Below are 17,449 nucleotides of genomic sequence, written 5' to 3'. Positions count from 1 at the left end.
AACGATCTGTATGACAGTTAGACACATCAGGTGATTGAGTCAGGTGGTCAAGTTCCAAAGTCAGGAGACCCTGAGGAAATGACTCAGCTAAACTCACTCATGCATCTGATTGGTTGTCTATATGTATAAATTGCTACTGTGTACATTATGGTTTGGTTTTTTTCGAGTCCAGGTGTAGGCGAAGCACTTTGTCTCTCTGGACTATAACTTGTATATATATTGCTCTTTATCCACCTGTAAATAAATTGTATTATACACCTTTACCAAACAAGCAAGGTGTGGACTCTGTCTGGATTCTCCTAAAGCTGGTGCAGTCACGCTGAACACGCTGTTCAACAGGATTATGGGCCCACATAGACTGCTTTAAGCTGAGGAGGCTCTACTGAAGTGTGTCAAGACGTAGAAGAGTTGGTGGTGGATGTTGGCACCTGACGGCTGAAGTCCCTTGGAGGAGGATTTATTGGCTGTGTAAAAGTGCCGGTGACCAGGAGGAGGAAGAGGCCCTCAGGCCAGTGCAGCAGGTATGGCTCACCTCCGCAAATTACTCCACTTGGTCATATGGAGCATTTTCTAAAAAGAGAGGGGCTGTGGAAAAGTGTCAGCAATCCCCCTGCGGACCCCACTGATGCTGAAAAGATTGCAGATGAGCGTGCTTTAGCTCATATCGTGCTGGCTGTGGGGGATGACCAATTGCTTCACATCAGGGACTCAGCTACCAGTTCAAAGGCCTGGGAAGATTTAAAGCTGGTCCATGCCAGAACATCTGCAGGGTCATTAATCATGCTGACACGTCACCTCTACAGACTTGCTCTCAAGCTGGGGGAGAGCATGCAGACGCACATAAACAGTTTAACTGAATGTTTCCAGAAACTGGCTGCTTGTGGGAAGCCCACGGAAGACTCTGATAAGGCATACATTCTGTTATCAAGTGTGCCTGATGTATATTTTCCTCTTATTGCAAGCTTGGAGAGCCTTGAGCCGGATAAACTCACTTATTCATATGTTGGGTCCCGTCTTCTTGAGGAAGAAGCTCGTGTTTCAACATACGGGAGCTGGCATTCAAGGACGGAGCAGCGATTGGACGGAGGGGCCCATCGAGGGGTTTCTGCCACTGACGGCGGAGGAGTTGCCAGCAAACAGCGAGAGATCACCCAGCTGACAGCAGCAGCCATGAGAAGATGTTACAGTTGCGGCTCCACTTCTCACCTTTGTCGCTTTTGCCCGGACAGGAGAAGAAAACAACAGAAGCAGAAACAAGGATGTGTGCAGGAGCCTCGAATTCTGGATGAGCATGCGAGGCTGGTCACTGCATCTACGCGTTCCCAATGGACTGTAGACAGCGGTGCCTCCGAATGTTTCTCCCGGTCGGAGGAGGTGCTGTGTAATTTACAACAAAGCAATCTGCAGTCCATTTTGTTGGCAGATGGGAGAGAATCTTCAGTGAGTGCTTTGGGAACTTTGCGGTTTACAGCTCTGGAGGAGGACTTTGCACCTGTGTATTGTGTTCACTCTTTGGACCATAATCTGTTATCTGTAAGTAAGTTGGCCCAAAAGGGATTTGAGGTCCGGTTTATAGGGGACAAATGTTTAATAAGCAAAGCTGGCAAGGTTCTAGCAAATGGGGAGCTGAAAAACAATGTTTATATTGTAGAAAATCGACAGGCAAAGGCTGACACGGTTACTAACAAATGTAGCCATGACAATTGTGTGCATTTATTGCACTGGCGCTTAGGGCATGCTAGCTTTGTGGTTATAAGCAAAACTCTAACACTCCTGAAGGGAGAAAAGGTGTCAAGCTGCTCAGAGTTCCTAGACTGCACTGTTTGTAAAGCAGTCAAAACAAAGGCATTCCCTGTAGCTAAGAAAAGTGGTTGGCTGTCTACAAAACCACTCGAGTTGATCCACATGGATCTGATTGGTCCGTTCCCCAAAAGCCATTCTCAAAATTGTTATGCCCTGGTCCTAACGGACGATTTTAGCCGGTACTCATGGCTTTATGTTATGAAACACAAGTCTCAAACTTTTGATTTGTTTAAGGTTTGGGCAAAGAAGGTACAAAAACAGTTGGGGCTGGAGATTAAGGCCATCCAGTCTGACCGGGGGGGGAGTTCATGTCTGTAAATTTCTCTCGCTGGTGTGATCAAAATGGTGTCTTGCACAGGGTAGCAAATACAAGTGTGCCGCAAGAAAATGGTCTGGCAGAAAGGCATGGTGCCATTATACAAGGAAAAATGGCTGCTATGTTAACTGATGCCGGTTTGCCAAAAACTTACTGGGCTGAGGCAATTATATGTGCCTGTTATGTGGTAAATCGTCTGTGGTCCTGTGCTGTGAATGAAATACCTTTTAGGTTACCTTTCAACAGGGATCCTAATCTAAGGTTACTAAGGGTGTTTGGCATGAATTCTTGGGTGCACATCCCTTTAAGGCAGCGCAGAAAAGGGGGCCCAAAAGCTTCTAAGCTGATATTCGTTGGATACCAGAGTGGCATGAAGGCCTACAGGTTTACCAATGAAAACAAAAAGATATCATATAGCCAATCAGCCAGTGTATGCAAACATTCTAATTGGAGAAGGCTTCACGGGTATGAGAGTGAAAGCCAGATTGCATTGCCAGTTACCAATGAAGTGCCTGAAACAAGTCCAGAGGGGGACGTGAGTGTGAAGCAGGAGATTAGTTCTCCAGCCAGGCAGGTAACACAGGACACACAGAGGTCTAGTCCTCCAATACGTGTGTCCAGTCGTCCAAATAAGGGTGTCCCACCTCAAAGGTATGGTTTTGAAGCTGCAGCAAACTGTGTACTGGTTAAAGAGCCAGCTAGCTATTCAGAACTTCTCACATATGAGGGGGAAGTTAAAAAGGCTTGGCTCGAGGCCATGAAAGCCGAGTATCAGTCTCTAACTGACCATGAAGTTTTTACAGTTGTACCTAAGCCAAAAGACACCAATATCATTGGCTGTAGGTGGCTGTATAAGGTAAAGCAACTTCCCTCAGGAGATATGCAGAGGAAAGCGCGTTTGGTAGCCCGTGGTTTTTCTCAGGTACAATTCCAGGATTATGACCAGGTATTTTCTCCTACCGTTAAGACTAAAACAGTAAAGTTAGCCTTATGCAAGGCAGGGGTGCAACACAAAAACATAGATCATTTTGACGTCTGTACGGCTTACCTCCATGCTCCTTTACAGGAATGTTTATACATGGAGCAAATACCAGGATTTGAGGTGTCAAATAAACATATGGTGCTCAAATTAAACAGGGCTTTGTATGGGTTACATCAATCAGCATGAGCTTGGTTTCAATACCTGTCACAATCACTAAAAACAGCAGGCTTTGAACAAGGCAAAGGTGATGCCTGCATATTTACAAAAATGGTAGGAGGTTCAGAAGTCCAACTCCTTATTTTTGTAGATGATATATCGTGCATATGTGAGACAGACGAACAATTATGCTGGTTTAAACAAATAGCAAAGGATATTTGCAAAGTGAAACATTTAGGTCCTATCTCCAACTATTTGGGAGTGCAAATGTCAAAAACCCAGGACGGCTTTTACCAACTGAATCAGAGGGATAAAATTGTAAAGTTGCTCACAGAGTATAAATTAACTGAAGCACATGGTGTGTCTACTCCAATGACGACAGGGTATATCAAAGAGCCAGATGACATTCCCCTGGAAGATGTACAGAGATATCAGTCATTGGTGGGCAGTCTTTTGTATCTCTCATGTTGGGGCCGTCCAGATATAACACAAGCAGTAAACATGTTGTGTCAAAGGTGTGCTAAGCCTTTCCGTAGGGATTGGATAGCAGCAAGACGCGTATTAAGATATCTTAAGGCTACTCTCAATTTCTCTTTGGTTCTGAAAGTTACTGAACCTATGCAAGTCACTATGTTTTGTGATGCTAGTTGGGCAGACCGCCCTGACGGAAAATCAACAACAGGACTAGTTATTTTTGTTGGAGGTACTCTCATTGCACATAAAACATCAAAGCAATCTTTGTTAGCTCATTCATCGTGTGAAGCTGAGTTCGCAGCCATAAGCCAAGGTATTTTAGCACTGGAAGTAATACAACAGCTCATGTCTGACATGAAAATGCATTGTGCTGTACCTATTGATGTTTATGGGGATAATACAGCAGCACAGCATTTAGCCCAAGATGGTGGGGCTAAAACACGAAGTAAGCACATCCTAATCAGGTATTTAAATGTAAAATGTGCTGTGGAACAAGGTTTCATAAAATTGTTAAGATGTACATCTGGTGACAATATAGCAGACATATTTACCAAAAGTCTGTATACTGTACAATTCGAACGATTACGTGATGCTTTAAACTGCTCTCATACTGGCTTGGAGGAGTGTTGTAATCTAAATGTCAAAAGCCAGTGTGCAGAGGCTCTAGATCAAAACGATCTGTATGACAGTTAGACACATCAGGTGATTGAGAGTCAGGTAGTCAAGTTCCAAAGTCAGGAGACCCTGAGGAAATGACTCAGCTAAACTCACTCATGCATCTGATTGGTTGTCTATATGTATAAATTGCTACTGTGTACATTATGGTTTGGCTTCTTTCGAGTCCAGGTGTAGGCGAAGCACTTTGTCTCTCTGGACTATAACTTGTATATATATTGCTCTTTATCCACCTGTAAATAAATTGTATTATACACCTTTACCAAACAAGCAAGGTGTGGACTCTGTCTGGATTCTCCTAAAGCTGATGCAGTCACGCTGAACACGCTGTTCAACACTGCCGGGCCATGGAGAACGGCAACAAGCAGATTTAAGGTGAAAACCTGTAAGTAAGCGGATCCCTTCTGTTACTTTAAGCGTATGCGAAGGATTGGTGGGAGTTGTAGCTGAAGTTTCGGATATCTTCCCCTTCATTGAGTTTTGGAACTTAGTTGGCGGACTCCCCCCCCCCCTAAGATGGCGACGAAAAAGCAGAGCCCTGCTGTGGGCAAATCGGTTTCGGCTGCGTTGCAGGGGAAGGGAGAGACTCTTGAAGAGGTGGCTAAACGGTCGGTCATTGAAACTATGAAGCCCTTTGTTGATAGGCTAAATGAAATCGGACAAAGGGTTGGTTCAGTTGAAAATGAAGTGAAAACCACTAAAGATGTAGCGCTCGAGGCAGAGAAATCTACTCGTGAAAATGCAACACTCATGAGAGCTACAAACAAAGAAGTAAAGCTTTTGGAGAATCAACTGATAGGACTACAAGTGGATCATGCTCAGACGGTATTGCGTTTACAGAATGTGAAGGAGGAGGAAAGTGAAAATTTAAAGGATATGGTGTCAGAACTTTTGGCGTCATTCGCAAAGGCAACTAAAGAAGAGTTAAAAAGCGATATTCTGGAACTCCGTCGGACATCTTCAAAATATGCAACAAAGCGTCAGCTGCCTCGCGAGATTATTATTGACTTTTCATCTAAGAAGACTCGGGACACCATTTTATATAATTCGACTAATGTGGACTTGGACTTTCTTGGCAACAAGGTTAAGATATTGAAGGACGTTCCATTTCTAGCTCGGAAAAGAAGATTCAAATACAAAAGGTTTGCAGCTCTTCTGAGAAAGCGTGATATAAAATAAAAATGGTTATTTCCAGAAGGTATCTGGTTTAGATATAAAGACCAAGTCTACAAGATAATATTGGAAGTACAGCTGAGGGATTTTGTGCTTAATCATCAAGAGTTCGAGCAAGAAGAAGATCCAGAATCTGAAGGGGGGAGTGGGGAGGAGGGAGTGAGCGCAGCTATTGTAGCTGTTCAAAGAGAACTGAGACCGAGACGCAGGGGGGGGGGGAAGAAGACCTGATCCTGACTGTAGTTCGTATCTTATAAGATCTACCAATCTAATAGCATATTAGAAAGTTTAACTTTAAATAATTGTATTATGAAGGGAATTCAATACTTGTAGTTGTAGTCTGTGTTCTTATGTTGTTTTTTCCCTCCCCCCTTGTTTCTTTTTTCCTTTTGGTAGTTTGTAGTTTTGTAGTTTTGATGTTAGTAATTAAAATTAAAAAAAATTTAAAAAAGAAATCTTATTGTGTGCTAGCAACCACAATGTAATTCACTGTGATTGTACCGTTTATCTTGCAATACCATTAAACTTTCTGGCTACATCTATATTTAATAGGAATTAAGTAAGTCACAATTTCTATTATGCATGGGATTTCAAGGACAACTTCTAATGTTATGTCTTTTTGTCACTAAATCTATAAACTGGTTGCCCCACCCCAAACACCCTCATGTCTAACAAAAGCAGCAAAACCAGGCCACCACAAACAAAGTAGGAGTCACTACATACTACTCCCCATGTAGACAGAATTTGTAAATGAAGGAGGAAGAAGAAGACTCTCAACAAATGACCTTGTGAGAACTGAAAATGTTCCAGAAAGGGTTGGCAGTGGAATTCTAAACAGTGCTACCCTTCCCTTCTAATCTGTTATTTCAATGGATTTAGAAAGGTGTAACTGTGCTTAGGATGGCAATGTGAATGTTAAGAGTGAGTTAAGGAGTGAGAAAGGGAAGGAGGAGGAGGAGGAGAATTCAGTCAAGCTCCTGAAAGCTCACAAAAGTCCTGATGGTGGAGAAGAATTTACCAACATGTCCCTGTAACAATTTGCTTTTTATAGTAGTTGCCTTTGGACCTTTAATTAAGCGCCTCCTTACGTTACCTGTACCTCAGGAAGGCTCTGGTCACAACCAACAGTCCTTTTTCCTCCACATATACAGAGCATCAAGTGTTCTCACTTTCACTGGGCTTTTACCATGAGAACATGTTCCTTTTTTTGTGTGTAGAAGGTCTATATATTACTGCCTCCCAAAAGACTTTTGCTGTCACCAAAGGCTTTTGCCTCAGATCTCTTCTGTTTAACTGGTATTATAGGAAGATTTGTTATAGATGGCAGTTTTGACCCAATAGTCAGTGCATGATGGTGATTGTGAGATAAAAGAGGGATTTTTTTTGCTTAAACAAAAGTAGAACTTATCTATATGTGCATATTAAGCATGATAGTCAGAGTACTTATAAATGTATTAGTTTCAGAACTGTAATTAAGTGGTTTCAAAAACAGTTATATATTGACAGACCCAACAGTTATATATTGACAGACCCAACAAAGACTAATTTTCCACACAGATCTTTGCTAGCAGAACAAACACTCCTCTCATCCACACAGACATAAATTGATTTGGGCTTTTCCACACAGCTTGCCTAACCTAGATGAGACTCTTTCAGGTTTCCACAAAGTTTGCCTGATTAGGTACTTTTCACATTAGGACTTGAAATTGTTTTAGCACCATCTCTCCTTCCCACGTTTGTGCGACTTTCACACTTGAAAAGTGGTTATGAGACGCAGAACCAAAGATTGTCTGCGTCTTCCCCAATTTTTCCCTCCACACAGATACAGCGAGTTTTGTTTTGAAGCCATAGGTGAGTTGCGGCTGGGATGAACCTTGTCAGTGTGAAAGCATATACTCCTGTTTGGCTTCTCTGCTCCCCCCTCTCCTTCATCCCAGGAGCTGAATGGTCCATGAGGAGTTGACCACACTCCTCCAGACCTCCTTGGCCACTTTTTCCACCATTTTTTTTGTTTCTGAATAGGACAGCAACGTTACTGCATCACAATGTTACTTGAATTTTTCAATTATCACGCTTCTGATAATGGCAGGACTCACAGCGAGTATGTGGGACCTTTTTAAAATATATATATATTAATGTGTTGGTAAGATTAATGTTGTAGCATGACTGTATTGGGGAATCAAAGGTTTTGTTGAGAATCCCCAATGTTGCTGCATGCATTGTACACATTGGTTTACTGCTGTAAGCCTATTATTCCAAGGTGGGGGTTGGGCATTCACAATTTTAAGTAAAATGGCGTTTGGTAGAACAACTACCAACTGCATGGCGGGGGGGAGGGATCCTGATAGGAAGATGATGTCAGACGAGGTATCAACATCACAACGTTACTACACATGCACAATTTTTTTAAAAAAGGGGGTGACGTGCACTACCAGGCCCATAAAGCCCAAAACTGAAGTGATATGACAACTGCCATGATTACAAAGAGGAAGCCGAAAGCAGACGTGATGAGTCACACACAATTCCTAAGCCACTCTGAACAATGGCAAAGGAGATAGGGGAATCTGTGCAGTGACAATATATTGTGCCGGCATCTTTCCCACCAAAATTTATAGGCCAATCACTGATGTTTCAATTTAGGTGGAATTCTTTCCTTCCAATAAAGGGTCAATTGGCATAGGGGGGAGGGATCCTGATGGGCAGACAATGTCAGATGAGGTATCAACGTCATAATGTTGCTATGCATGTGCAAAATTAAAAAAGGGGGGGTGACATGTGCTACAAGGTTCATAAAGCCCAAAACTGAACCGAGGCTTCTGAAATGAAAAAAGAGACACAAAATCAAAGTTGTCCAACAGTGTGAAATGAACAGGTGCGATGCCAACTTCACTGCAATCGGGGCGACTGCTCATCAATGGCGGTTTAAGCCATGAATGTGAAAAGTACCCTAGACAGAATAAATACTTTATCTCAGATACACACAGGCAGCTCAGGCTCTACACAGATTGCCTGATTTGTCCAGAATCTCCTACCTGATTAACTCTCTCTCAGAAACACAGACACAAACTTTCTCAGGCTCCACAAAGTTTGTCTCATTTGGCCAGAATGAACACTTTTCTGTCAGCAGTTTGACTAAAAATTGCAGTTCACTCTGCCCTCTAGGGCATAGCTACCATCCAGCCTACCCACCCCCCTTTCTCGGATGCCTGCATTTAAACCGACAGTAACATATTGTAAGAAGAGAAGGACTAACTCTGTTCCTTACACAAATTTCAGAGGGGAAAAAGCAAAAGAATTATAAAGATAGAGAAGACAGGGACTCAGGGATCTGTTTATATTTTGCTCTTTACTTTCCTGGCACTATTCTTTGAAGTGTAGAATGTAGGCTTGCCATCACCCTGCCCCCACCTTCCGCCCTAGGGTTGCCTGGTCCCTATACCCTCCCGCTGGAAGGGGGGGGGACCTGGCACTTATCTCGTGCTGGCGGCGAGGTCTTCTTTGTGCCTGCGCGATGATATCACCGCCGGAAGTGAAGTCGTTGTGGTGGCTATGGGAGTGCTCCAGTGCTCCATGCAGGGCTGATTTGGCCCATTTGAGGTCCAAATCAACCCCAAATGAAGGAACACTCCTGCAACTGGTGTGATGACATCACTTCCAGAAGTGACGTTGCTGAGCCTGTTGGAAGCATACGCATGCAATGTGTGTTCCTGAGGTGCCTGCTGGTGGTGGGCAACTTCTAGGAGCTTGCCACCTCCTAGGTGCCATCGGTGGGCACCTAGGAGCCCTATTCTGCCACCCAGCTCTGCTCACCTGACCGGTAGTGGGACTGTGTGCACATGCTCCGGTTACACTAGAAAATGATGTCATTTTCCAACAGAACAGGAGTCACAGTGCACACTCAAGGCAAGCTCAGTGAAAACTGCCTCCAAATGGCAGTTTTCATAGAACTCAGCTTCAGTGCACAATGTAAACTTCTCTGTTGCACCAGAAATTGACATCATTTTCTGGCATGTGGGGGGAGTGCATGCACACTATGCATATGTACAGGAGGTTGGTACCTCCCCGTTCCCCTGCACTTGCACTCCTATTTTGGCTCCTGGGGCCCCTGGCAACTCTCGTAGAATGCTATTCTCAGGAACATCCTCTTCATGACACTTCATATTCCGCTCTTTGTCACACTCCCCATCTTTCTTCTCCATCTTGCACCATAAATGCAGGACCTCCTACTTTGCCATCCACTGGCATCCTTAGACTAGACAGCTAGTAGGGATCTATCTCTCACCTTTTCTATCATGTATATGGAGTTCACACAATAAAGAACACTTATTTCCTTTCTAAAGCTTAACCAAGGCTCAGAATGTGCTTGTTTCTCTCATGAACACGAACATCGCGAGCTCCAACACCCCATGTTTCTCTGTCTGCTACGCACTCTGCAAAACCCCATATTAAACAGCAGAAATACTCGAACTTCATTACATGCAAAACATTACAGTACCCTCCCCCCAATTCCCTGCAACCCCTCAGATAGTTCTTCATAGTCACGTTCTGAAAATATGAATAAGGATACTGGAACATGAAGTTCCTGGAATGTAGTTAATTTCCTGAGAGCTTTGCAAGACCTGCATTTGACTTTTTCATATGACATCACACACTTTCAGCCACTTCTCTACATTTATTTCTGAAACTTGAACAGGACAATGTAACAATTGCTCAGACCACTGCTGCTTAATTAACTGGAGTAAATTGTATCAAGTAAAATAATGTAGGTACCTTTAAAACTGGATATAGTTTATAATCACTCAGAATATTCATTGCATTGGTAAATTCTAGTTTTGTCAGTACCACACTCCAAATTAAGATTTCATCTTCTTTTTCAAGGTACTTAGTTAAATACAGTGGAGTATCATATTCAGTGTGACCAGACCTATTCAAAAGAAATCAAGCTTTATATATGTAAATGAAGAAAAGAAAGAACAACAATAAACAATAATAATTCTAAACTGCTAAAAGTCTGCTCTTGAACTCTATTTCAACAAAGATTGAAAAAATCCACTAAAAGAACTGCCAGTTTTCCACTCACATTTAAAAGCTTGGAAGTTTCCAAACAAGAAGCAAGACCCACAACACTATGCACAGGAGTTTGCTAGCATTGCCAAGAACATTAATTTATAAAGAGGAGGACAAATATTAAAAACCATGCATGAAATTAAGAATAGCCTTTATGAGTAGAAACGGTTACCTGCTATTTCAGTTTGGAAGAATACAGAGGTTTCAACTATCTTACATTTCTCATCTAAAGTTTAACCATTTATTTCATATCAGTTCCTCTTACAAGCACACTAATATTTCAAGGAAGGAATTTTAAATCTTTGAAAGAAGAAAAATGAAAGGAAATTTTAAAATCTGAGGACTTCACTGTCAAATGGTGAAGTCCTTTTATAATAATGACATTTATATACCCACATTGGCCTAGCCAAAATGAAAACCTTTCCGTTCCCATCAGCCAGTCTGTTGCACTTGGAAGGGGCTTTACATTATACTGCCACCTCCACTGAGAGTTAGTCATGCTCAGAGAATAAGGGGGCAGAAATACTCAGTAATCAGGCTGAATATCTATTTACTTTTTGAACATTTTCAGAAAGAAACAAATAAATGGAACCCTACCTATGTCTTTGCAATAAATCATAGCATTTGCAAAAGTTTTGATTAAAAAAGGTTGTAAAAAAAACAACTGCAGGGAACAGAAAGAAAATAAAACCCTGAAAAATCCAAACATTCCAGAATTAACTGAAGATCTGTATTTCATATTTAACAAATTACATTTAACAAATTAGGGTGGATTCATTTGAAAATAAAACTACATTAAAACTATACAACATGGGAAACTGTGAGGCAGCTTCTCACTTGAAGGGCTTACCTTAACACATCCAAATGGAAAATTACATTAGCTTTCCACGTTTCTGCATCTGCACAGTTTAACTTTAAAAAAGCAATCTGTACCTAGTGATAACATGACTTCACCTTTAATTTGCTTGAGGGTCACCAGCCAGATGGAGGAAAGGTTCAGTATGATCACTCCACTAGACAGAAAGTTATACTCACAATGCAAAGTCTATTGAGCGGTGAGGTGACATTCCAGACAGACAATTTACAGGAAGCTGAGGTCAGAAAGCAAACTGATGCTGGAGAAGGCAGGGCAGGTGGGCTGAGCTAGGAACTGGAGCAGAAAGAGAGGAGCAAGAAACTAGCTTGAAACAGGATAGGAAGGAAATACTTGGCATGCAGAACCAAAGGAGTTTAAAAGAACCCACAACATAAGCATGCATTTGCGTGACTGACAGTGCAATTCTATGCAGCGTCACTCTAGCCTATGTCCAATGAGTTTACTCTGCAGTAACTCTGCATAGGTTTGCACTGTAAACTGTGTTTTCCATGAAGAGAACAATAAGAGGGATCTGTAATATGGTGTGAATACAGAGGCAGCTCCCTAAATAGTAAAAAAAAAACTAAAGTGGTTAAGAAAGTCAAGTTTTTGCTGTTACCCTGAATGTTCCGTATTTTATAGCCTCAGATATTGAGTCCATTTATTTGTAATGCAAAAATCAACATCAGCATTATATGACATGTGCCTCTGAATTAGTAAACTACAGTTTGTGCTTGCCTTCAAAACTAGAATTTCCTTTTGGTTTTTGATTGTAAATCTGGTAATCTTATATTAAAAATCTATATAAGTTAATTAAAATCAGGTCCGATGCATGAAAATGTATGTTATAGAATGTCTGACTAAATTTGTTATTCTAATAGTATATTATAAACCTATTAAGTATTCCTTCTGTTCTCATACTATCTTGGTTATCTACTGTTAGACATATGTAATCTTTGCTACAATTAATACTGTATATTACATTATATATTTTATTTGTATTTGTCCTTGGACAGCATCAAACAAGATATGACCTTTATGATCATATTCCAGAAGTCTGGACCTTTCAGGTAAAACCATTGCACACATTCAAACTTATGCCACTGACATCACATTTTCAGCTCCCAAAATATGAGTTATGAATTTTTCTCCGTTTCTGAGTACCATCTTTAAATAATATTTAATTGAATTTTTTTCTTAAATATAAATGTTTTAAAACTTGTTGTTTGGAAGATAGATGCTACTCTTTAAGTAACATATACCTTTGCCACAGTTCCTTGAAATGATTTACTCTTATTCAATCCTAATATGACATTGCCCTGACCTGGATGGTCCAAGTAGCATGATCTCAGACCTCCTAAGCTAAGCAGGATCAGCACTGGTCAGTATTTGGATGGCAGCCCCATTCCCCACCACTCTTCATCACTGTGGAGATTGCCAACTGAATACTGAGGGCTTTGCTGGATAGTGGAGAATCAGTTTCCCTGATCTCAACCCACCTTCTCCCTCCCCATCTACCAGTGATGAGGATGACAGTCACTGCCTGCTTCATGGAATTTTTCTTTATTTAGACTATAAACAATAACATAAAAGCTATAGACAACAAACAGAAGATAAAAAAATCTAAAAAGAAGACACTAACAATACATTAACAAGTGAAAAAAGAAAGAGAAAAAAACTCCTAAAACTAAACTACAGATTGAGTTCCGATTTTCTCCGCCACAAATATGGATTTTCAGATTCTCACATTCTAAGTTAAACATAAGAGCCCTCTTTTTTCTATTGTTCATGATTCTTAATCCATAAATCCAGATGTCATCAAGTACTTATTATTTCATGTAAAAAGTCTATAAATGGTTTCCATTCAGTCAAAACTGTAACCAATGTCTTTTCCCTAATCAGTGAAGTAAGTGTTGCCATTGACGCAAACTCCAAAATTTTTATCCACCATTCCTCCACTGTAGGCAATGTTGGAGTTTTCCACTTTTGTGCATAGAGTACTCTTGCTGCTCTGATCAAATATAAAAACAAAGTTCCAAAGCTTCTTTCCAACTGGCTGTCCATTATTCCCAACAAAAAAATCTCTGGTTTCAGCTTCTGAATCTTCTGAATCAATGATTATATCTGCAACCATAAACTCTTTGCTTTCTTACATGTCCACCACATATCCCTTCTTGTTTAGCACATTTCCAACATACATTTGAAGCATTCTTATACATTCTAACCAGTTTTTCAGGAGTCCTATACCAACAATACATCATCTTGTAGAAATTTTATTTGATACTAGAGCTTAATATAAATTTCAACCCCCTTGTCCACATATTTCCCCACTGCTCCATTAATATGTCACGTCCACAATTATTTGCCTATTTAATCATACATTCTTTTACTTGCTCTTCTTCTATCTCAAACCTCAACAAAAGTTTATATATTTTAGAAATAACATGTTCATCATTTGTACAGAGTGCAAATTCAGTTTTAAATTGCTCAGTCATATTGACTCTTATCTAGTTTAAATCTCTCCAAGATTTGTATATAGGGAAACCACTGGCAAGCATACCCTTCTTCTGCTAAATCCTCTCTTGATTTAATTTTAACTTGACCTTGAGAAAATTCCAAAAAGTCATGATAAGATAACCATTTAGTTGGACTCACCATTTCCCTTCTAAAATGAGCTTCTTTTAACGACAACTAGAGAGGTATTTTCTTACAAAACCTAGATTTGTATTTATTCCATACTCTAAAAATGGCACGCCTTACATAATTATTATTAACTCTGCATTGACCTTAACTTTGTTATACCATAGATACCCACCCAAATTTTAAGTCATGCCCTTCAAGGTCCAATAGTCTTCTATTTTTTAACATTATCCATTCCTTCATCCAAACCAAACAGCCGCAAAATATAATCTCAAATCTGGTAGACCCAAATCTCCTCTTTCCTTTGTATCCTGTAGAACCTTAAGTTTAACCCTTAGTTTTTTGCCTTGCCATATAAATCTCGATATAGCCTTCTGCCATTGCTTAAATGGTGCCTGAATTGTCAATACTGGAATTGTCTGAAATAGGAATAACATTCTAGATAAAACAATCATTTTAATTGCAGCTATTCTTCCCAACAACGATAATTGAATATTATCCCATCTTAACATATCCCTTTTAATTTCATTCCAAGTCTTAATATTATTATTTTGGAATAACATACAGTTCATATTTGACAAAGTAATACCCAAGTATTTTACATTTTTTCTCAATTTTAAACCGTTTTGCTCTCCAGTTTTATTTGGTCCTGTATTTTCATATTTTTAGTTAGCACTTTGGTCTTCGGTTTATTAACCTTAAAACCAGCCACTACACCAAATTCTTTCAATCTTGTCATTAAAGGTTTCAATTCCCTTTAAAGGGTCCTCCAAAAACAACACCAAATCATCTGCAAAGGCTCTTATCTCCTGTTTCATCTTTAAACCTCGAATTCTTTCCTCTTGTCTTATGCCCCTGTTCAGAACTTCAAGCACCAGTATAAATAACAAGGGTGATAATGGGCAACTTTGTCTTATACCTCTTTGTATTCCACATGGTTTGGTTAACTCTCCATTAACGACTATTCGTGCTGTCTGGGATGTATAGCTCAACTTAATCCATTTTATAAAATTGTCTCCAAAATCCTTATCTTCCAAGATCTTAAACAAAAATTTCCAATTTAAATTATCAAAGATCTTCTCAGCATCTAGGAAAATCAAAGCGGCTTGTCTTTCATTATGTTTTCCCAAGTACTCCAGAATATTCAATAATATTCTTACATTGTCCTTCAGCTGCCTCTTAGGTAAAAATCCACTTTGGTATTTATGAATAATGTCCTGTAGGATGTATTGTCTCACTGTGACACTGAGAGATCTGTCTTTTGGTGCTACACCTCTGAAGATGCCAGCCACAGCTGCTGGCGAAACGTCAGGAACTACAATGGCAAGACCACGGCAATACAGCCCGGAAAACCCACAACAACCATCCTGTAGGATACTTTTAAGTCTTCCCACCAAGATAGTTGCAAACATCTTATAGTCATTGTTTAATAATGATACTGGCTTGTAATTTCTTATCAAGTCAAGTCTTGACCTTCTTTTGGTGTGTTATGTTGGCTTCCTTCCATGTCTCCGGCATTTTACCTCCTTCTAAGATAGAATTCATCATCTTTTGTAAAGGCTGGAGAAGTTCCTCCTCAAAACACTTATAGTAACTACTGAGTCCATCTGGTCCAGGTGTTTCCCCCAACTTACTCTTTTTTGAAGTGTCTCCCACTTCTCTTACTGTTATAGATCCATTCATAATTTGTCTTTGTTGTTCCATGATCTTAAGTAATTTCTAGTTATTAATATATTCATCTATTTTTTACATTGATACATCACAACTCTTATACAGATTTGCATAATATTGACAGAATGCCTTTTGTATATCTAAGGATCTGTTAATACTTGTTCGCCTCTTGTATTTTCAGTCTCATTCTCTTTTCTCTCTCCTTTCTCAGTTTATATGCCAACCATTTCCCTGGCTTATTTGCATATTCAAAAGTTCTTTGTTTGGCATAATTCAATTTTATTTCCATTTCTCTTGACATTAACATTGATAGTTGTTGTTGTAAGATCTTAATATGTTGCAATATGTTTGTATTTCCAGCAGCTCTCTCTAATTCTTCCTCTTTGCTCTTTATCTCCTCCAGAATATGTTGCTTTTTCTCTTGATTCTTTTTCTTCAGTTAAGCATTATGTTGGATTAGATAACCTCTAATAAATGCTTTACTTGCATCCCAGACCATTCTCATGTTTGTGCCTTTATTTAGATTTAATTCAAAAAAATCTTTTAGTTTATTTTTAATCTTTAATAATACCTTCATTTTTTAACAGCTTCATTTAATCCCCAACTAAAGGTACCCCATTCCCCCCTATAAGTCATAGATACAGGATTATGATCTGAGGTCTTGAGTAGGACCTCTATTTTAATTACCCTAGTAGCAATGTCCTTTGATGTTAAAATCATATCTATTCTTGAAAAAGATCTATGTCTTTCTGAAAAAAGGTATACTCTCTTGTCCATTAAATCAAAGAAAGCTTTGGGCAGTTTACCCTGAAGTGTCTTAATATGTTTCTCAGAGCATCTATCTGTCTTCAGGTCAATCACTCCGTTCCAGTTCCCCATGAAGCAACAATTCTCATACGCTAAATCTGTTAAACATTCCCCAATTTTTTTTGTAAAATCCAGTTTTATTCTCATTTGGAGCACAGAGTCCCACCACCAATATCTTTGACTCCTGTAAGTCAATTTCTACTGCCACATATTTTCCATGCTCATCACTCAATATCAATTTAGGCTTTCAGTGTGGTTTAATATACAAAGCAATTCCATTCTTCTTTTTAGTATCTGCTGCTATAAATTCTTCACCCAGAACTTTATAAGTCAAAAATTTTATATCTTTTTTTCTAATATGGGTTTCTTGCAAACAAATCATGTCATATTTTAGGTTCTTCAAATAGTGAAACATTTTCTTCCTTTGTGGGGCTTAATTTGCCCCATTAATGTTCCATGTTAAACTTTTCTAATCCATAATGCCATCAGATTTTTAAAGTTAATAAAATGGGAGAAAAAATCAGAGGAATATATATGGGAAGGTAGAAAAAATAGAATTAAATATGAGACCCCACTTCCTCCTCCTTGCTCTGGTCCAATTGTTGCCCTGTTGAAGCTTCTGTTGAACTTTTTGTTGGAACATCATCCAAATTTCTGTATTATTCCAGAAAGTCTCTGGCTTTATGTACTGAGTTCAGCCTAAATCTTTGTCCTTGAAATGTAAAAATCACACCTTCTGGAGTATCCCATTGAAAAGCAATGTTTTTCTGTTTTAGTTTTTCCACCAGGAAGCTATAATCCTTGCGTTTGCACAAAACTTGAATGGAAA

The 17,449-nt window shown here is 39.6% G+C and overlaps 1 protein-coding gene across 1 annotated transcript in view; it reads right to left on the bottom strand.

Moving 5' to 3' along the window:
* The window catches only part of LVRN (laeverin), a 105,385-nt gene that overhangs the window by 14,713 nt on the left and 73,223 nt on the right, over positions 1-17,449 (bottom strand). Inside the window, exon 14 of the mRNA XM_054987546.1 lies at positions 10,350-10,503. Coding sequence (XP_054843521.1) covers positions 10,350-10,503 — 154 coding nt within the window. The remainder of the gene's footprint in view (positions 1-10,349; positions 10,504-17,449) is intronic.

Source organism: Eublepharis macularius, chromosome 8 (assembly GCF_028583425.1).
Source record: "Eublepharis macularius isolate TG4126 chromosome 8, MPM_Emac_v1.0, whole genome shotgun sequence".
Taxonomy (NCBI): domain Eukaryota; kingdom Metazoa; phylum Chordata; class Lepidosauria; order Squamata; family Eublepharidae; genus Eublepharis; species Eublepharis macularius.
This window is presented reverse-complemented; position numbering and strand designations above follow the sequence as displayed.